The sequence below is a fragment of the Rhipicephalus sanguineus genome, chromosome 6 (assembly GCF_013339695.2).
Source record: "Rhipicephalus sanguineus isolate Rsan-2018 chromosome 6, BIME_Rsan_1.4, whole genome shotgun sequence".
NCBI classification, from domain to species: Eukaryota; Metazoa; Arthropoda; class Arachnida; order Ixodida; family Ixodidae; genus Rhipicephalus; species Rhipicephalus sanguineus.
Genome location: NC_051181.1, coordinates 27,080,374 through 27,102,121, shown reverse-complemented (window position 1 = coordinate 27,102,121; position 21,748 = coordinate 27,080,374). Strand labels below are relative to the sequence as shown.

Genomic DNA, 21,748 nt, shown 5'->3' with positions numbered 1-21,748 from the left:
TGAACGTAGCCACCGTCGTCGCTACAGATCCTTCTTATACGCCTCGCCTGCCCGACAAATATCCCTTGTTTGCAGTGTCGCGGGTGATGACTAGTGTAATATAGGTGTTGTTGGCTGTCTGTTGGTTTTCTGTTAAATGTCGTCTATAATTTTCCTGTTTCAATGGGAAGTTAATTTCACTGGAAGAATGGTGCGTGGTAAATTTAATACGAGAGTGAAACTTGTTACAGTGGTCAATGAATGCGTGTAGTGCGCTTACGTCATGTTCCCATATAATAAATATGTCGTCTATGTAACGGAGACAGGTGGAAGGCTTTACTGGACATGATTTCAACAGCTATGATTCTAACTGTCCCATAAAAATGTGGGCGTATGTTGGCGCAACAGGGGTTCCCATACTATAGGGCCGAAAGTTTGCAGGTAGTAGGTCGAATCAAATTCAAAGTAATTGAGAGTCAGGACTAATTTCATTAACGAGAGGTAAACTTCAGGATCATGTGTTTGCTTGCTTTCTATGAGTGATTTCATAGGCGTGCGCACAGGGGGGGGGGGGGGCAGGGGGGGGCGGCCGCCCCCCTAATCACCTAAGAGGGGGGCGCAAAATCTGCCCCGTACATTGACCCTTCTAGTCACCTACGAGGGGGGGGGGGGGTCGCAAAATCTGCCCCATATATTGGCTTAGTAGGGTGGGGGGCGCTGCGATGAACCTTTGCCCCCCCTTATGGGGAACCCTGCGCGCGCCTATGAGTGATTTTGAGACCGCTTCAATCCCTTCAGTGATAGGTATATTCGTATACAAGGAGCAAACATCTAATGTTACCAGAATGGCCTGATCCGAGAGTGTTTGTGTTTCGTTAGTAGAATCTAATGTTCTAAGGAAATGAGGTGTATCTTGAACAAAGGACGGTAGGTTAGATGGTATATTAGATAAATGATGATGTAGACGTTTTGATAGCGACTCAGGAGGTTCACGAGTTTCCTCGATCATCTCCGAGACAGCTCCTCAATCATCATTCATTTCGTGGATATGACGTGACTTTTTTCTTCGCGCTTTTTCTATGCGGTGGCCGTAAGCGAGAAGGGCAGGAACGGAAAGGTGGAGCTTTGAGCTTTGAAACGACGCCAAGATGGCGGTGCTCGGTGGCAGGAAAGGCGAGATACGACACCGTGAATTGCGCCGTTTTAGCGCGATTGTGGGCTTTTTTTTCACCGACCTCACTTACGAAAGTATTTTTTTCGGGCACTTAGAGTGCGTTTTCAGCGTAATCGTTTAGATACTGCGTATGTAAGAGACCACAGATGCCAAGCCGCGTGTTTTCCAAAAATAGATTTTTTTTCGCTATTTTCGCGATTTCATCCCCGCGTCCACCCTGCGATCCTCACGATTTGGTCCCCCCTTAAGTATTTGTCAAGTGACACCTTTTTCGTTTCGTTTGTTTAGGGGAGTGGGCGGTGGTGATGGGGCTAAAATAAGTCATTGCATGTTATCAGCAGTTGTGGGCAGCGTAGCCGTAACCGTTGCGAGAGTGTAAAGTTACGGCTTTCTCCTTTCAGGATCCACTATCCAGCAAGAACATGCGCGATTAGCAAGTGACATATTGACTGAAGAAACACGGTTATGCGTGCAGCAAGAATGAGATTTGACTGCAGATACCGACTTCTTGCTTCTGTAAATTCGTACTAACCACAGGTGATTGCAAGGAGTCATGCTTTGAATACCGGCGGCTTTGAGTCAGCAAGACAAGTCGCTGAATTATTATTTATAAAGGTAAGTAATAGACTGATGTGTATGATGATTATCGTGCTAAATTTGACGTCTTCTTCTGTGAAGGTGAGGAAACAATAAAATATTAATTCTTTTTTATATTAATTCTTTTTTAATGGTCAATACTTTATCAATATGAGACAATTCCTTATGCCCAGAAATTTCCCACAATGCTTCATTTAGTCCTCGTTTTGAAGCGTTCCTTAACGCAACCAAATTTCGGTTAGGTACACTGCCCTGTACGCCTTCATAAGCCGTGTTCTACTGCGTAGGCTCAGGGAAATAGAACATTGGTCCTATATTGCACAGGTTGTCTTCATTAACAGTGTCGCGTTTTAGACCCACGCAAAAACAAAGAAAAGATCTCACGCTTTAAAAATGCAATTACGTGTGATATTGTGGACAGATGCTTCAGTTCTTCAACTATGCCACAGTTACCTGTTGAAAAATATAGAGCATGTCACTTCAACAAAATAAAGATAGGACATTTGGAATTCAGCAAAGGAAAAAGCCGGAGGAGTTGCACATGTAATTCGACTGAATGTATGAGTGGTTTGAGTGTGTTAGTAGCATTACAGAACTGCAAACGTTCTATGCACAACCTGAACAAGAAAAGTGAAAGACACATTCCAGAGCAGCCGCTCCAAGCATAGTAGACCCATGTAAGTGTCGCCTGGCAATGGAAGCGTGCCCTCTGGGTTTCATCGTCCTGCTTGTGCGCTAAGTGCTAGCAGTTACGATGTGCCGCACACATGATTATATATTTATGTATTTATTTGTTTATTTATAGATACTTTGATCTTATACAACGTCTTGGCAGCGTGGTAGATATGTAGGTGCATAAAACAGAAAAATAACAAAGCGAGAAACCATAAATGAGTTGCTTCACACACATGCTTTGAAGAACAAAAAAAAGACCAACTGACTTTAACAATTCTCAAATCAAACAGACAATCCGTTAGCACGGGTAAAACACGAAAGAAAAAAACAAAACACACGAACAATCTGAGCGAGACAAAGGCGCGATTCAAATTGCGATAGCGCATGCTGTGTCACAGTTTTATCGGGCAGTTTGTTCCAATCCACTATCGGCCTAGGAAAAAAAATTCGGCACATCCCACGCATTGTGGGTATCGCTTTCATGCGAAGCAGGCAGGGAGTACTTCTATGATGCATTTTATGGCTTTTAGCCAAGCATTACGAGGTGGATCGACGTGTTTTTGTAAGTGTAGTAGCTGGGTGTACATCGTGGGCTTATCAGGCACGTCGACAACATACGTATAGTGTAGTGCTTGCTTGTAAACTAGAAAGCTAGTACCACAACCACAGTTGACGTTGCACGGGCATTACGCCTGCATAGGTTGTTTTTCCAAACCAATTTATAGACCTGGCGTGGCTCTGTGGTAGAATGCCTGACTGCCACGAAGATTGCTTGGGTTCAATTCCTGCTGGGATCCTAATATTTATTCTTTCCATTCGTCGGGTCAATGCTGCCGATGTCGGCTTTCCTTAATGCCCTCGCATCTAAATTACCAATGTCCGTTCTCGCCGTTCCAGGGTTGATATAAATTGTCCATCACCTGCGGCGCATACCCGCACACCGCGGCCCGTGGTTAACGGGTATGAGCCACACGTGTCTGGAGGAAAGGATTTCATGACGTACGCGAAAGGAATTTCACATTATTCATGTCATGACCAGACAGTCATATTCGTCAAATCCTCTTACCCTCCCACGCCAATTTTGGTCTACACAAAGTTAAGGAGGCGATCCTGAGAGCACCCAGACGTAGACGGCCAGATAGATAGATACGTAGATAGAAACGCTTAAAGTGCCAAAGGTTCGCTAAGAAATGTTTCGCATTTAAAAAAAGAATACTTGAAACAATTGACACATGTAGTGAATGGGGTTACAGCTAGCGAGTGCGTGTGCCTGGTAGCGTAACCCGTTGAATATGTGAAAAGGTGAAACGTGTCGATGTTGTACTGACCTTTTATTCAGAATTTTATTCATAATCGTGCTTCTCCATAATTATGGAGACGCACGATTATGATTACCCATTATTAAATGCGATGCATTCCTTAGCGAACCTTTGCCACTTTGAGCGTTCCTATCTACGTATCTATCTATCTAGCCGCCTACGTCTGGGTGCTCTCGTGATTGCCTCGTTAGCTTGGTGTAGACCAAAATTGGCATGGGAGGGTAAGAGGGTTTGACGAATATAACTGTCTGGTCATGACATCAATAACGTGAAAATCCTGTCGCGTACGTCGTCAAAGCCTTTCCTCCAGACACGTGTGCCACATACCTGTATACCACGGGCCACGGTAAGCGGGTATGCGTCACAGGTAATTGACATTTTATATGTTCGCAGGAACGGCGAGGACAGGCATATATAAGTTAAATGCGAGAGCGTAAAGAAAAACCGACATCGGCAGCGTTGACCCGACTAATGCAAATATTAAAATGTAGGATCCCAGCAGGAATCTAATCCAAGCATTCTGCGTGGCAGTCAGGTATTCTACCACAGAGCCACGCCACGTCTTGTAACGACTTTGGAAAAAAAAACCCTCTGCAGGCGTAATATTGGTGCAGCGTCAATTGTGGTTGCAATGCTGGCTATCTAATTTGATAACAAAGCAATAAACATTACATATGTACAGTGCAGGGCAGTATCGAATATATATGTACCTTGATACTCTTCGGCTATCTTGTATCTGTATCGCGATACATCTCGCAAAATGAGTATCTGTATCTGTATTTCCGCTACACTCAATATTGTATCGTGTATCATAAGATACCGGGTACTTAAGACGCCACCGCGCGAAACAATTATTGCTGGCTGAACTCCGTTTCTCAAGCTGGCACAGGCGCCACTAAGCCACCTGAATAAAACCAAGGGCAGCGACATAATGTTATCTTTCTGCCAGAGTCCTCTAGTGTGGGCAGGCGATGAGGTCTGCGCGTCTCTATTGGTGGAGCAGAGTCACGTGGCGGCTCTCGCGCGCAGTCTCGACCCAAACAAGCGCGGGAACGTCTACGCCCAGCACGCGTAGCTTTTGTTTTCTCGATTTGTTTTCTTTTAATTGCGTCAGTTGCATAACACTTCCTCTTAGCCAGGGTCCTGCGCCGCGTACTACAATGAGTGCAGCGTCTATCACGCAGATTCTTATGCCGCCTTCGTGTCGTTATTGAAGATTATCTTGCGTGGTGCTTCGTTACGAAATCTGACGCATGCAAGAACGCAGCTGCCTTGCGTCTCGCGGCTTCCAGACACCAGCGATTTGAAGGACCTCGTGGATGCAAGTTTGCCTTACATGCAATGACATTGACTTATATGCAAATAAGGTTCTAAGAACTGTAGCTTCACCGATACCGATGCTCGATCTAATAGAACAAGCTTTAACCTACCAAAATGTGTCTCGGCCTGCCGTATCTCTTTTCCCCTGCTATCTATATTCAAAGAATTCTTGAAATCATAATTTGAATATTAGCACAAATGCTTCCGTAGCTGTCCTTCTTTTGCATTCCATACATTACCTAGGTCTCTTTATTGTATTTTCCGGTTTGGTCGCTGCAATGTCTCTTTTGTAACGTGCTGCCAAAATAACCTCTGTGCTTTATTGTTACTTCTAAATGTGTACGTTACTTCTTCTACTGTTTATACATTTATACTTCACTTGAGTTAACTGTTCTGCCAAGGCGATTTTGAAAACAAATATATAAATATATGGGCGTGGCTTGAGTACTATACAGTAATAATCATATTTGACGTTTAACGTTCCAAAACCACGGTATTGTTATGAGAGACGCCGTATTGGAGAGCTCCACAAATTTCGACCGCCAGGGGTTCTTTAACGTGCACCTAAATATAAGTACGCGAGCCTTAAGCGTTTCCGTCTTCATCGAAAATGCGGCCGCCGCGGCCAGGATTCGATTGCGTTGCCTTCGGGTCAGCAGTCGAGCACCATACACTAGAGCACCGTGGCGGGTCTTGAGTATGCAGTAGCAAACATTCTGCTTACCGCTTATTAAAATAGCGAAATTAAGTTTGCATTACAATACTGGAAGTTATTAGGAGCCATCTTAAAGATGTTAGACGGGGGATCCGAGAAACGTACCTGGTAAGGCCACGATGTGCACGCAACTACTACGCTTACAAAAACACGTCGATCCATCTCGTAACGCTTGGCCCAAAGCCAAAAAAAAATGCAGTATAGACAACTACTCGCTAATTGCTTCGCATGAAACCGATTCCCACAAGGCGTGGGATCTGCTGAATTTTTTTGCAGGAGGTTCCACACAGTATAACCGCACTGACCATACTCCACCAACCCAGGTGTCGCCTACGAAGCGGTATGCGCCTCTTTTTTTTTTCTTTCGATCTTCGTGCGAACAATTCTAGACCAGTCGCTCCATGCATAATGGGCCCATCTAAGTGTCGCCTAGCAATGGAAGCGTGGCTCTTCCTTTAATGCTTCTTTCTTTGCACGCCTAATATCTCGTACTTCTTTCTGTGTCTTTAATAGGCAGCGCAAAAATATGTGCACAGAGTAATGAGAACCTTCGCGGATGACGTCATATGACCTGCCCTTCCCTGAATGCAGACGCTGGAGCTTTGGAATAATTCTGGTACATGGCTGCTTAGAGCACAACAGTTGCAGTGTCCGTGGCAAGAGATGTCGGTTTCCCTCATCCCATTAAAAACACAGAACAATGTCCTTTGGAGGTGGCTTAGAGCTCTGAAAGAATAAGCGCTAAAATTGCTCGTCAATTTTAGCGCTTATTCTTTCAGAGTTCATGGATAACCAACTAGCCCAACAGTCTGTTCTGCTGAGGTGGCTTAGAGTTTACAAACATCATAACGTCACAACGTTGACCACAAGCATTGTCTCGTTCAAATGTTCTCTACCCCTCAAAACGTAATGAAGAAGACCTGAGGATTAAAATATATTTTAAATTTTGGATTGTGCCATGTGTCGGATTAGGATAGTCTCCTGATAGAATCACGTAGATGTTTAAAGGGACTGTCTACCTCTCTGAAAAAAAAAAAAAAGGTTCTGATTGTGGTGAAGATGAGAAGATCGTTCACATCGGCGGCAACGAGCATGATTTTGCCTCATAAAAAAGAAATTATATTTTTAATTTGATGTTGAAAACCGTGTAAGAATGACCGCTAGCGTCCCCCAACAGCGATGTGGTAAATCTACTGGTAGGACAAGAAATTCTCGCAGGTAGACTCATTTTGCTTAAAAACAAACACGTATAACTTGAACTTGTATTTTACGCAATTGAGGCAGCTTTCGGTTGCGTCAGAGAGTAATATTTTGCTTTTTTCCTCTCACGTATCCAAAAAGCGCCCGGTGGCGCTGCTTGCGGCCCCGTCTTCGATTTCGTCTGGTTCAACTCTTGCGCTATGCCATGCGGCGCTCCGCGCTGGTTGTACTGTGCCGCTGAATTGTTGTTAGGATGTCTCAAATGTGCTGCGCCGTGAAGGCATGCATTTATCGTCTCATTTTGATGAATCAACTTGGCTTGAATTGCGGCAGCAGTGCTAAAATAAACGCATAGACTGCGATTACAGCAAAACAAGTGTTCTGTAATCGAATAATAAGGTTTCATGTAACCACTAGCGCGCTGAAAACAACTGTTACATTCATTACATTAGTGTTCAGCGAAAATAAAGTAATCCTACAGAAATCATATGTGCTTTCGGTTTTAATTTTTACCGGCACTACAATCGTCATCGCGTCCACCAGCCAACGTTGTGGGCACGTTTCACGCCAATGCAAGAAGACCGAACGCAGATCGAAAAATTCTGTTTTAAAAATTCCTGCTCACTTTCCAGAGAAACCGCTGCAAGTTTGGACACTTCAAACGGTACGCTTTTTATAGCGGTACAAAACATAAAAGTGATGAAGGACGGTAGACAGTCCCTTTAAGCGTTTTGCATCTCGCTCAAGAAAACATTGTTCCGACCCTTGATATTCCCTGTTTGTATTGTCGCATTTGCGGGCAGGCATATAGCACCACAGCTGTGACGTTCTATAACCAGCCGTGTGCCTGAATTATTTCAATGCGCCAGCGCGTGTGTTCCGAGAACGCCTGACATGTGACTCCTTCCTCGAAAGTTCGCACTTCTTAGCGTGCGTATACAGGGTGTCCCGAATATCACGCAGCACGATTTGAAAAAAAAAAGCGGAACGTCGTTACGCGAAGCACCCCTAGTGAATATTGTTCCCAGTATACTGCAATGACCACTACAATTTTTTCGTTAATTAGGTATAGTTAATTAGTCGTAATTATGTTTCTAACTCGAGAAATACTCACCTAATCATAAAAGTGTCAATGAGGCATATCTACGCATGCCCAAGTGACATCTAACTGCTCTATTTCAGCAACGTACTAATTACGTGCTCATTTTTTCCGGCTGATAAAGAAATCATGTTAAGTATGCAAAATAACACGTGACTACGCTCCCACCCGCGAAAGGTGGAAGCGTAGTCACGTGCTTTAGGACTTGCTACCTCACAGTTCTGTTTGAGGGCGCTGCTTCCTGATACGCACTAGAGTTACTGTATATGCTACACTGTAAAAAATAGCTGTTAAATAACACAAAAAAGAAGAAGATTTTCTGTTTTAGGTACTGAAATGTTCTTGAACTGAAAAACAACAGAAATTTCTTTCTTTAGAAGACAGGCTTTTTCTGTTAGCGCTATATATGCACTTTTTCTTGGATTTGACAGAAAATGTCTACGCAAGAAACATGGATGTTGTTGAATTTCACATAAATGCTGAATGTGGAAAATTATTTGTTTTTAGGGTCATTTTGCCTTCGTAGGTCATTTCACGAATACCTCTGTAGAAGATGTGCTCCGATACAGAGCTATTGCAACAAGACACGCGTTCGCACACCTCAGTCGGTAAAGAGATGCTTTGAAAAGACATGGTACACGGTCCGCAGCGGAGAAACTCAGACGAATTTTTTGCCATCTGGAGGCTCTTTACTCGGCACTCCTCTATTAGAATGCATGCGGCCTATGCAGCCGATTCCATGTCCTTGGGTTCAGAATCCGAATGCCACAGCTGCTAAGCCACCAAAATTTGACCCATAAAGTGTTTGCACATACGCGCTATTTGCCTTTTAGAGCCTGCACACGAAAGGAGGGAAATTTAATAGGCCCTAGACGACCAAGAGGTCGAAATTTAGTAGTCGTGTAGCAGTTGTGCACGAGTCTACACCGAACACGTAGCAGTGAAAATTTTTCGAAGTGGTCTTGTAATAGCGGATTTACGCAGGTTTGATGATCCAAAAGAGGCCCTCGCTCGTCTCGCTCTTTCCTTCGCTTTGTTCCGTTCGCCCTGCCACGGTGTTCTAGTGGTTATGGCGCTCGACTGCTGACCCGAAGGTCGCGGGATCAAATCCCGGCCGCGGCGGCTGCATTTTCGATGGAGGCGAAAATGTGTGAGGCCCGTGTACTTATATTTAGGAGCACGTTAAGGTACCCCAGGTGGTCGACATTTCCGGAGTCCTCCACTACGGCGTCTCTCATAATCATTTGGTGGTTTTGGGACGTTAAACCCCAGATATTATATTATTTTGTTCCATTCGCCGGCTCCTCTCTCCTGCCATGGCCTCCTCACCATGCGCGGAGGAAGAGCAGCGAGCGCACATGCTTGCGTGCAGATAAGCAGGTTTTTTGTGGATGACATGAGTAGACGCGAATGTTGACACCACGGAAAAGGCTGAGGATCTGAGGAATATCCGAAAGGCCCGGAGAGGAGAAGGGATTGCTCCTTTGAATTCGTGGGGCGCCCGCGGCTCGTTGCGCTGCCACGTTTGGCATTGTTGATTGTGACGGTAATCTAAACAAGATATGTGTGCGCTTACTTGAAATATGTGTGCGCTTACTTACAACATTATGACAACCAAAAGAAAATCAAGCTAAGGAAAGTGTAGGTGACGTTATTCGTAGTAATTATGATATAAATGTGAGGAAAATGAAGTGGACGAGACGACAATTTGCTGCCGGTGGGAACCGAACCTGTAACCTTCCAATACCGCGTGCGATGTCCTACCATATATATACATGAATAAAAAGGAAGACACACGTCGAAAAACAGAATGGTTTCTTGATGTTCGGCCGTGGGACCGGCCTTCGTCAGAATATCAGAAGTAACAGTGGTGCAGGGGCGTAGCCAAGAGGGGGGGGGGGGGTTCAAAACCCCCTCCCGAAAATTTTCAATTTTGCTTGCGTATATATACACGCACACATACAAACGCCCGCACGAACATACATAAGGTATGGTTGAACGCCCCCCCCCCCCCCCCCGAAAAAAATTTCTGGCTACGCCGCTCCAGTGGTGCTACAGCATATAAGCGGGTACGTTTCGATTACAATGATCACGTGAGCGCAGACATCATAAAAGCCTTTTATGATGTCTGCGCTCACGTGATCATTTTAATCGAAATCATTTCGAACTGTAATCGAACTGCAGCGAGAGCAAACCGGGCGTTTCCTCTCGTTTCATCAATGAGCCCGGCGGCGCACGGCATCAAGTAAACACGGCCTATACCCCGTTTCCCCAGTGTGGCATCAGGTGCCACACTGGGGAAGCAAGCGAGATTTCTTGCATGCTGCCGAACAAACAAATAGCTCAATGAGTTTAGACTGTTTTAGAATAGCGTACGAAAAGCTTTGCGTTTGTCGCCACTTTCCTTTTCTGGGCCCCCGTTAAGTGACAGATATAGGGAGTTTTAGAATAGCGTACGCTAAGTTAGCGTTCGTTGCGGTCGCCTGCTATTAGGGAGCTTTCGAATAGCGTACACAAAGCTTTGCGTTGACTTTCGGCGCAACTGCGCATGCGTCGTACACTAACCGCTTGCGGGCTCCCGTTAAAGTAGGGAGCTTTCGAATAGCGTACGCTAAGTTAGCGTTTGCGGCCCGCTATTTCCGTCACTTAACGGGAGTCCGCAAGCGGTTAGCGTACGACGCATGCGCAGTTACGCGGAAAGCTTTGCGTACGCTATTCGAAAACTGCCTAGTGATGGAAATAGCGGGCCGTAAACGCTAACGCTAACTTAGCGTACGCTATTCGAGAGCTCCCTATTTCCATCACTTAAAGGGAGCCCGGAAGAGGTTAGCGTACGACACATGAGCAGTGACGTGAAACGCTAACGCAAAGCGTTGCGACGCTTTGCGTCCGCAACGACCGCAAACTTAGCGTACACCATTCTAAAACTCTCTATTACCACCCGCAATGCAAAGTTGCACGAAGCATTTTCATTTTATTACTCAGTGGTGAAACGAACAAAGAAAGTTCTTTCTTTGTTCGTTTCACCGCTGAGTAATAAATGAAAATGCTTCGTGCCGTAGAAATAAACAAACCCCGTTATTTAAACAGTTGTCAGTAGGTTGTTGTGCATAGTTTTTAACGTCTCTCTTTTCGTAACGTGACCTCCGCAATCAGTTCCGGCTGCACGATGACGGAATGAATCGCGGAGGCCAAGCACGCGACGCGCGGACTTGGACGTGATGCTGACCTAACTGTGTGCATAGCTTCCACAGCGTTGTACTTGATGTATGAAACGGAGTATAAAATCCTCAGTGAGCGACTACGACAGTCGCGATATACCAACGGCGCAACGTAGCATACAGGCGCCGTGCACACCAGTTCGTTACGCACATTCAATATAATGAGGAAGAAACCGAAACAAGCCGAAAGCGAAACTGAACTATTTTGCGGACGCAGCGGAGTGACACAGCGTTCACAATGCGGAGGTTTAATTTCGCCGCTTAGCGCACTTTATGAATTGCGTCATCAGTTGCGTTCGTCTTCGTTCCCGTGCGGGAGCTCTAGGTGCTTGAGTCCATTTTGAGTTTATCGCGAGCTGCTCAGTTGCGTTAGCGTCTTTGTTCCCGTGCGGTAGCTGTGCGAGTCCATGTTGAATTTATCGCGGGCTGCTCGTTAACGGTAGCCGTCGGGTGCGTGTTTGTTTGCTTGGTTGGTTCTACTTGCACCGTGTCGTTGTGGCCTTGTGACTCACTACTGCTGCTGGGAGATATTTGGAGCGGCCAACGAATGAAAAGGCACCGAGCTCGTCCACGCTGAAACAAGGTAAGCAAGGGCAGTCGTTCATTTCTGTCTTCGTTTTACTTACAGCCAGGGCGAAGCTCTGTGAGTTCCTTGTCTTGTGTAACGGGTAATGGGCTTCAGCACCGCAACTTCTGCAAATGCCGTAACTCGTAACAGATCCTTCCTGCTGCCACTGCATGCTTACGAGTTAAGCCTTCTTTTTTTTGGCGGCGGCCATGTCTATCATTCGGGCGCTGGATCGCAAACTTCGTGTCTGAAATTGTGCTGTGTTCGGTGTTAAGACTACGGTATACTCCGACATTACGGCGCACACGTGCTGGTGGTGGTCGGTCACGTCAAGTTTGGTAAAGTCAACGATGTCGCGCCAGGCGCCTACCCCCAGCTTCATATCTTCGCTACAGTCGAATAAGTTCGACGCGGCGTGGCCGTCGAGGCGCATGCGCGGCAGTGCGCGGGACGTCCGTTGTGGGTTTGGGAAGAAGGAAAGCGGTACGACGGGGCCAACGCTCTCGGCGCGAAATAAGACCGGCCTCTCCGGCGCCGGGAGCCTTCGAAGCGCACCGCAAGTCGTAGAACGCGCTACCGGCTGATTGTCGGCGGAGTACAGTTGGTAGATATAGTTTCGCGCTTTGGCCAACGGTACATCGCTGCGCTGTTCACCATTTCTCTGCGGCGCGCCTCATTGCCGCTGTCGCTTTGAGAAGTTAAGCGCTATGAACAAAACGAAACGTAGGTAATCGAGTATTAGGCAGCAAAGCATGCTTGTAGTGAACGCTTATTGAGGCGGCCTGCAACCGTTCTTTTAATGCGCTGTCACGGAGCAGCTTTCGCCATGAGTTAATTACTTTGTGCTTAGAAGTGCGCGGACGCAAGTTTCATCTGCGAGGGCACTATATATTCCTTGCGTGAGCACCGCGGCGCGTAATCCCTAGGAGATCGCGCAGTCGGTGCACACTGACATATTGCTTCAGGCGCCGGATAATGTTGGATCGCGTTTGTGCTCGGTCGAAGAAGTCGTGCATGAGCACATATTACTGGTTAATATTGAGACTAGCGCTAGATTATCACCTGGCAGCTGTTCGTGTTACGCGCATCGTATCTTGTTTCGGGTGCACTAATTCGTGTTTACCAACTGCTTGTGTAGCCGCGAAAAGTACGTGAGTGAATAATGAATTCATGGCAGTAATACTGATCGATAAGGACGTGGCTCAACTCACGCAGGCATCTCTGGTATTTTCTCTACCACCGATGGAATCCCACAAAGCAGCTTCAGAGAGATATATAATATATATATCCAGCTGCAAGGAGAGCAAAACTGCAACTGCATGGCTGTGTAAACGGGCAGCGCCCTTCGAATTGTTAGCGCGCTTGCATCCTAGACAATTCCTAAGCGCTCGGCCAGTGGTATATCTTCATTTGCATAGCCTGTCATGCCGTTTATTTCGCTTGTGTAACCCTATCCCAAGTTAGCCATGAGCGCATTGCCCAGCATTCAGTCCTCAAAAGACGTCTGGTGTGTTTGCTTTTACTGATGGGCTTCACGTTAATTCTTGGGTCATCTGACCATCTCAGTGCGCGCAGCACATCCCAGTCAAGTAATTGGTAGCATTAAGTTCGTGAGCCGAGGGTAATACGAAAAAGCGTTTAACTCTTTATCAATTAATTTTCTGCAATTGTAAAGGTTACTCTCTCTCACTAGTAGGCCTTTGGCTTTAATTAATGATGTCTGTCGTTGCCATCACATGCAATAAAACTTAGCGAAACTAATTGCATTGAAATTATATTTTAGATGTGTCGGTTCTATATTGATCCTCGCTTCTCTCCTGCAGTGGCAACCTTCTCCAGGCTTACTACAAATGACCTTTTAGTGGCCACGACAAAGATTAGCCATTTTGGTTCGGAACGAGTCGAACATAACCGTGTGGGGTGCTCCCGGTTAACAGAAGCTCATTGTGATGTCTTCACAAACCAGGTGAGCTGTTTCAAACACTTTATCTCACACTTTTCTTAGATACCTGCTAAGCTTGTTTGCATCTTAGGATAATACATATCAGGTGTTCGCAGCGTTTTTGTTCTCAACGGCCACCTTTGACTATGAATTTAATGAAGCTGAACTGCTAGCTCTGAAGTATTTTTCCCTCTCACTTTTAGTAGCAAACAGTGCAAGTGTGTGCAATTTCTATTGCGACCACAGCAAATAGTAAATTTGATGGAAGCTGTACCTTCAGTGTTGCACCTTCTGTACTTGTGTGTAAAGCAGTTGCAGATTATATAACAGCATTGTAGTAAGCTCTGCTTAAAAGAAAGTTTGGAAAGGTGAGATATAGAAAGCGCAGCACTCTTTATGAGCTACCATTTGCAACAATGTTCATGACGCAAAATTTGATGCTAATTTCTGTGAAATATTTAATTCGTTGCTGTTGCAGGGGTCCAGTCCACCAAAGTGCCCCGTAACATTCAGAATGACGTACAAGTGCAGCATATGTCAAGCAGTTGCCATTACTTTGCCTCAGTTCTTGAAGCATGCATCACTGCACAAAAATGAAAGCAGCCTTCACATTCGCTGTCCTTTCTCTGACTGCTGCAGAGCGTTTAGGAAAGTGAGCTCGTTGAAGAGCCATATATTTAGATGTCACAAGCGTGATGGCATTCCAGCGGCTGTGGTAACTTGCAGGAGCGTGTCACTGACCTGCACCATTGATACATGTATTCAGACATGCCAAGATCTTAAGTCCTTATTGAGTCATCTGAAAAGGCATATCACTGAAGGCAAGAATGTTTCATGCCCCTTTGTTGCTTGTTCACGAATGTTTGCAAACAAGTCCACATTTTCGTCCCATATTTCACGATGTCACAGGCATGCTTTTCAACCAGGTGTGTGCGAGTCATATTTGGAGGGCATCTATACAGTACGGCACATGGGAGCACAAGCTAATCTACAAACGGAGACTCATAGTGCTGACTTCGAGACATGTGCATCTGAGGAACAAAATAATGAAGACTGCAACTCGGAGGTTTATGGAAGCAAACGAGAGGTGGCTGAAGGTGTCATGCACCAAGAATCTCTACGTACTGATATAACAGATGCTTTCGGACGTTTCTATCTGCGTCTCCTTTCGGACAGTTTTGTGCCATCAAGAACAGTTCAAGTCATTTCTGAGGCAATTTGTGACCTCCATAGCAACAATCTTGACCATATGGCTGATGCACTAAAAATGAAGTTGAGAGATGCGGGCTTGAACGAGGATTTCATTGAGCTGGCCGTCAAGAGTATGCTTGAAAGCGATGTTATTGTCGGCCTGCACAGCAACAGCGGAGCTTTTCGCAGTGCTTACTCTCGCAGGGAGTATTTTCAGAGCAAATTTAATTATGTGCAGCCAGTAGCTGTGCGTCTGGGAAAAAATAAAAACAATCAAGATGCTCACTTTCATTATGTTCCAATAATTGAAACCATGAAATCACTGCTAAGCGATAACTCAGTTCAAGAGCAGTGTGTTAACCTGGATGTTCATGAACCAGGTGTGTTTAAGGATTTGACCGATGGGAATGTCTTTCAGTCGATAACACTGTTTCAGGATCACCCCACGGCTTTGCGCTTGATTCTTTTTCAAGATGCTTTTGAAGTGGTAAATCCTCTGGGTTCAGCAAAAAAGAAGCACAAGATCCTAGCTGTGTATCTGTTGCTTGGAAACCTACGTTCTTGGAATAGAAGTCGTACCTGTGCAGTTCAGTTAGTGCTGCTTTGTAAAGAAAGTGACCTTTTGTTCTTCGGACAGGAGAAGGTGTTTGCTTCATTGATTAGTGACATCAAAAAGCTGGAAGCTGGCTGCATGTTAGTTGACAGCGTTCCCACATATGGCACTGTGGTGGCAATTCTGGGCGACAACCTAGGCAGTCACACTATTGGTGGATTCATGGAAAATTTCAGCACAGCTGAATACATCTGCAGATTCTGTTCAGTAAAGCGTGAAAATATGTTTGAGAAAAACATTTTTCACACCAGTGAGCTACGAAATGAAGTGAACTACAATGAGGCACTAAAGAAGCTCCAGGATGACTCTACCCTTCCTTCATGCAAAGGCGTTAAATTTGATTCTCTGTTTAACGGCCTAAAATACTTTCACGTTTGTGCTCCTGGGCTCCCTCCATGTTTAGCGCATGACCTGTTTGAAGGTGTCGTATCTTATGACCTTGCGTTGATGCTAGAATATTTCATCACCATGCAGCGATGGTTGTCTGTTGAAGAACTGAATAAGCGGATTCTCTCGTTCAAGTTCAAAAGAGTAGATGTGAACGACCAGCCAGCTGAGGTTTCTAAAACATTTAAAAAGCTGAGTGGACATGCAATCCAGAACTGGAATATGCTGCGGTTCTTACCCTGCTTTCTTCATGACAAGGTCTGCAGAAATGACCCAGTATGGGAGCTAGTATTGATGCTCACTGAACTTGTTCAGTTGGCATGTGCTTCGGCAATAAATATGGCCATGGTAATGAGACTGAAAGATTTGATAGAAGATTACATTGCCCGGAGAACTGAGCTTTTCCCTGATACTCCTCTGAAACCGAAGCACCATTACATGGTTCACTACCCCTATCTGATTACTCAGTTTGGACCGCTTATTTGGTTATGGACTATGCGTTGCGAAAGCAAGCATGGCTATTTTCGCAAGTGCATAAGAAGTGCCCAGAACTTCAAGAACATCACATTAACACTTGCTGAAAAACACCAGCTTCTTCAGGCGTTCAGGGGGAGTACTTGCCGCTTTGAAAGAGACTTAGTGGTTGACTTCACATTTCTTTTTTGCCCTAGTTTGTTCAGTATGGAAGTTCAAGAAGCCATAAAGGCCTGTGGACTACTAGGAAAAGAATTGCATTGCACATACCAAGTTGAATACAGGGGCACCAAGTACAGCAAAGACATGTTTGTAATTTTGGGTCGTGAGGAAAGCAGACTAGTGTTTGGCCGGATCATTTTTATTTTATTGCTAGACAACAGTCTGTTTTCTTGTACGTGTGACTTGTTCTGTTTTGGAACCTATGATGATGATATATTTGTTGCCGGGTCCAGAATCTGGGGCACTGAAGTGCATTTCCGTTCAGGACCTTCAAGATTACTATCCGCTTGAGTCATATGTTGTTGGCCATCCAAAAGTCACAGTCATTGCACTGAAGCATGCTGTTTTAGATCATTGCTGATTTTTTTTTTTCAGCTCGGAGGACTTCATGTCACTTGTACAGGAGTGGCTTCCAGCACTCAGCGAGGAAGACCTCACAACAATTGGTCGGAAACTGCAGGAGTTGGGAGTAAAATGTGCAGAACATTTCAGATATCTACAAGAATCAGACTTAAACTTCTTAGTCCCTGTGCAAAGGCGCATTCTGCTTGAGAAATTTCAGACCATCAGAGCTGCTCTTGTCCCATCAGGCCCAAGTGGCACTTGTGCTACAGTGACTTCAGATGCTAACTCACAGCTAGATGAATGGGCTGAGAAATTTTGCATTCCTTGGGAAATGTTTCCACCACGCTTGCTTCAAGCATGCAAAGCACAAGAAAGGGCTACAAAAGCCGATCTGAACCAGATGGTGAGAATGCTAAGTTCTCTCATCTTGGATAAGCATTCAGCGCCTGGCAGACGGAACCTGAGAATAATTGCAGCAAAACTTGTGTCAGTGTATCCTTCAACATTTCAGGATTTGTTAGAGGGTACAGTTGTTGGCACAGGAGTTGAGACGTTAATGTGGAAGCTCGAAAACTGCATCAACAACAAGAAGAGACCAATTGCGCATAAGCTGCCTGCGGAAATTGATGACCCAGACTCATTCCAGCCACGTCCACGATCTAGACGTGACTCCTACGGTTGCCTAGCATGGCAACCAGAGCTGCCAAGTGGAGAAAATATGTTGGCACAACGGGAGAAGCAGCAGCAGCTCCTTTGTGAGCATGCTAAAGTGTACCCCAACAAGCAACTTGTCTGTCGTTTGATGATAGAGACGTATGCATCTCAAAGACTGACCATTAATCACTCAAGGAGTGTGACAGATGTTAAAAAAAAAAACTGGCCATTTTTGTTTACTGAGGACTGTCTTGAGCATTCCAAGGAGCTACTTGGTAGTGAGGTTTGCCAAAGACTTGATGCTAGCATGGAAATTGTTGGGCTTCGTGTATATCGCTATGCTTACAGTCAGATAAAACGGCCAAAGGTGAAGAAATGTCTCGAAGAAATAGAACAAGCAAAGAACCGTCTGAAGAGTGTGACACCAGAGCATGAAGGTGCACCTGTTCTCCTCCTTGCCCTGCTTGACGAGGATGAAGAGCTCATCTACAAGACCGTTGAGGCAAGCTTAAAATTTTCCCTTCCTCTCCCATTTGGCAGAAAAGTGCTTGTGCATGCAGAATTCAGATGTTCATTGCATTTGTGTATAAAAAAGTCCACTTACCATGACTGCATTATTTTACCGGCAGTATGTTACCTCAATGTATTTCAGATGGTGATGTTTAAAATCTGTCATACATTTCGCAATCTTTTTGATCTTTGCACATCATATGTTTGTTCATGCTAGACTGCTCTGAGACTTGCGGAGTAGGTATCGGGAAAAATGCAGTAGAATGGCTTTAATATATAGTCTTAAGAACTATTCTCGCGAAATTGTCCAAGGCCTCATCCTACAGAATATTCGGCGTTGGCGAGGTCAATGCAAAATCACAAACACGTATCTGGCTGTACACTGATTGATCGGTGAATTCTGTGGTGTCACGAGGCTGCATGAAATGACTTGGCAGGACCAGCCAGCTCATTTGAAGTCATTGAGATGGCAGGTCGAAATTGGGTGTCGTGCCCTCTGCAACCTTTGGATTCCTCTTGAAAGAAGCTGCTCCTAAGGCACATCCGTATACGGCTTGGTTAAAGGGGGGCTTCATATCTTTCTAGTCTCGCGGACTATAACTTATGACTATATGCTAATGAGTATGCGCGAGATGATGTAGCAGCGTAAATTAAGGGATTATTGAGTAGAAAAGTGCATGTCATGTATGCGAACGAGGGTCCGCAGATAGGAGACGTTAATGCGATTGCACAATATTCTTTAGAGCCCATTAGGAGTCGCCCAAACTTTGGTGGTGACAAACTTTACATAAAAGAATATCTGCTTTGTCTACCTTAGTAACAGATATGTTTGCGACTGCAACCATTAAACGTTTCCGTACTCTTTAACGACATTGTTCTCGGCACGATTCCATGTGTTAATGCAGCTAACAAAGTCAGTCTTCAGAACTGTTTTGTCTCTTGCATGCGGTTTATCTTGTCATTTTTTATAATATTACAGTTGGCATGCAATGGAGGAGTAATTACTTAAAATCTCGCAAGTACAACCACACGGCTACTCAGGAAAGTGCAGCGTTCATGCGAACTTCGCATTTGAATAGAAATTGGTCCCAGTCGCATATCTGAACCCAGAATCTTCATCGATTGGTCGTCGGTCTCACTCATGCCCCGTACCTTTGTTCGTTGGGTGCTTGACAGACGCAGCCATGCTAACAGCTGCTACGTCCAAATATGCTGCATATCTCGCCATGGTTGAACAAGATTTTGAAATGAGTAGAAACGCAATTGCTTTGCATAGTGTATGATCGTGTACATTTGAACACGAGTTGCCACAATCTCAATTTCATTTCATACAGCATGATATTAGTTTTTTAATGCCTTCCATCTGTCTTGCTATCCTCATTTTGCAGGAGACCGCCCATGACGATGACCTAGGAGACATGCCCTTGACGACCATAATATGTATGAAAGGTTAGATTTTGGAATCGTTCACCGTCTCATAAAGCACTGATGTTTGTTTGTTGTCTTTTTTTTTAGGACCGGGTCTTTTTGAGGCAGAAATGTTCACTGTCTGTGTGGATGGTGTTGCTCTATTGACTACTCAGCGGGCCGCAGCTTTCAAAGCCATGTTTCTTTTATACTTTGTCCTTAACATCGAGTATCGACCTGAAGTGGCTTTGACATTGGAGTTTGTGCAGAGGTGAGGGCTTATCCCCCTTATTTTTCCTAATATATGTTTGCGTTAACCTGTTGCACTTCTTACAGTTCCAGATATTTTAGAGTCATAGCTGGTTACCTTTATGCCTTTACAGAAGGAGGGGGAGAAACGTTTTAAAAATTGTGGTTTCTAGTGATTTGGACCGATTACGGACCGCGAAAGAACGGGCTGTTTTGGGAAGTGCTGGAAATATTTTTAGTATTGTTTTTCCACTGTCTTGCTATAACATATTGCAAATTGAGCTATCAGGGATTAACTAAGGTTTTCCTAAAACTGAAGTTGGAAGCGCTTAAGCGTAAAAGGACCACGAAATACCAGAATATTCAAGATACCATACATTTTCTCATCTTCGAGACAAAAACAGTTGGCAGACTTATCCACAACCTTACTGATTTCTTGTACCCGTATTCAACCCCCAAGAGAAGATTCATGAAAATCTTGAAAAACGAATTTACTTAGCATTTACTGTAAGGAACAGTATGCATCTAATTTTCTTCTATTCGTAGCAAAGCTTGTAGTTTTCTATCGGAGCTTTCACGGCTCATCGTGTGGGTGTTTAGTTGAGGGGCAGTGTAGGAGTGCAAGCTTGCTAGGCGGCGAAAGATAACACGCGTAACTAACAGGCGCAAGCTGGCAGCCGATATGGCCGGGCACTGATTTCTCACAGGATTTGTGACATATTGCGATCAGATAACCTGTCCATATTGGTACGAGCTGCTCATCCAGGCTTTTAATCTAAAGTGGCAAGGTGAAGGGGATCGAACCTTCCAGGACCCTTGCATCCCGAGTCAGACACTTTACCTCTAGGCAATGCAGCCGCGATTGTATGGTTTGGTTAAAGCAGGGCTCTATGTCCACATCGGGCTGTACTTCACGTAACGTTTTAGCTTGCGACTGCATGCTAATGGGTATGTGCGAGATAAGAGGCGGATATGAAGGATGCGGATTGAATTTGTAAAGGAGTATGGGCTAGAGCAGCTGGCAGATAGGAACCTTTAACGCTGTCATGTCATATCCTTAAGAAAGGGAAAATAGGCAACCACCTGTTTGTAGCACGAAGCCACAAATAAATCCGTACGGATTTCTCAGAAATTTAAGCTACTTAGTTGCCGAAAATTTCGTTCAAAAGAAAAAACTGGCGTGGCACTTGTACCTCGCTCTCTAAAAATGATTTTTTTCTTTTATGTTAACAGCATTATAGTCAGCCATTTTGATCATTTCTCGTGATTTGTTTCATCTATGCTTCAGACAGCATCTAAGCTTTCGGAGTACACATTATTAGCCCGGTGGCATTTTTAGTTCATTAATATCGACTCTTGGTTTCTTCAAGGGCAATCGCGGGAATCAACCCAGAAAGAAGCACAAAGGCACGGCGAACATCAAAGAAGCAGTATTGTTTGTCCCCAAAGGTGGCTGCCCTGGCGAATGCCCTGGATCAGTACAAGTTCTGATCTTGTGTTTGAGCTTTAATAAAAAGTAAAATTTAGAAGTTCATACCGTTGCCTTCAAATTCATTAGTGAATATGAAACGCTGGTTTTAATGCTAGCACCATGCTTGCCCAATTGCTGCTGCATGCTTTTGCAGATAATGGCACATAAACTACAAGTATGCAAGTGTTAGTCAAAATATGTACTGAGTTTAGGAGAGAACAAAACACATTTTCTCTGCAGGATAACAATCCAACATGTAAACAAAATAAAATTGTGATTGCAAAATAATTCTTTTAACACCAGATATGCAAGGCAGAGAAAATTTGTGTAGAATTACAGAAAAAGCATTAAAAGAAATATTGTGTGCGATTACAAAAATAGTATGTTATTTGAACTCTGATTTAGGGAGGAAGAAT

General features: G+C 44.6%; 1 protein-coding gene across 1 annotated transcript; it reads left to right on the top strand.

The window, feature by feature from the left end:
- Nucleotides 1–17,984: 17,984 nt before the first annotated feature.
- On the top strand, nucleotides 17,985–19,887 carry LOC125758774 (uncharacterized). The gene is made up of 3 exons (XM_049416441.1): nucleotides 17,985–18,197; nucleotides 19,594–19,654; nucleotides 19,721–19,887. The coding sequence occupies exons 1-3, from the start codon at nucleotides 18,003–18,005 to the stop codon at nucleotides 19,885–19,887; spliced, it is 423 nt and encodes a 140-aa protein (XP_049272398.1). The 5' UTR covers nucleotides 17,985–18,002.
- Nucleotides 19,888–21,748: the final 1,861 nt, after the last annotated feature.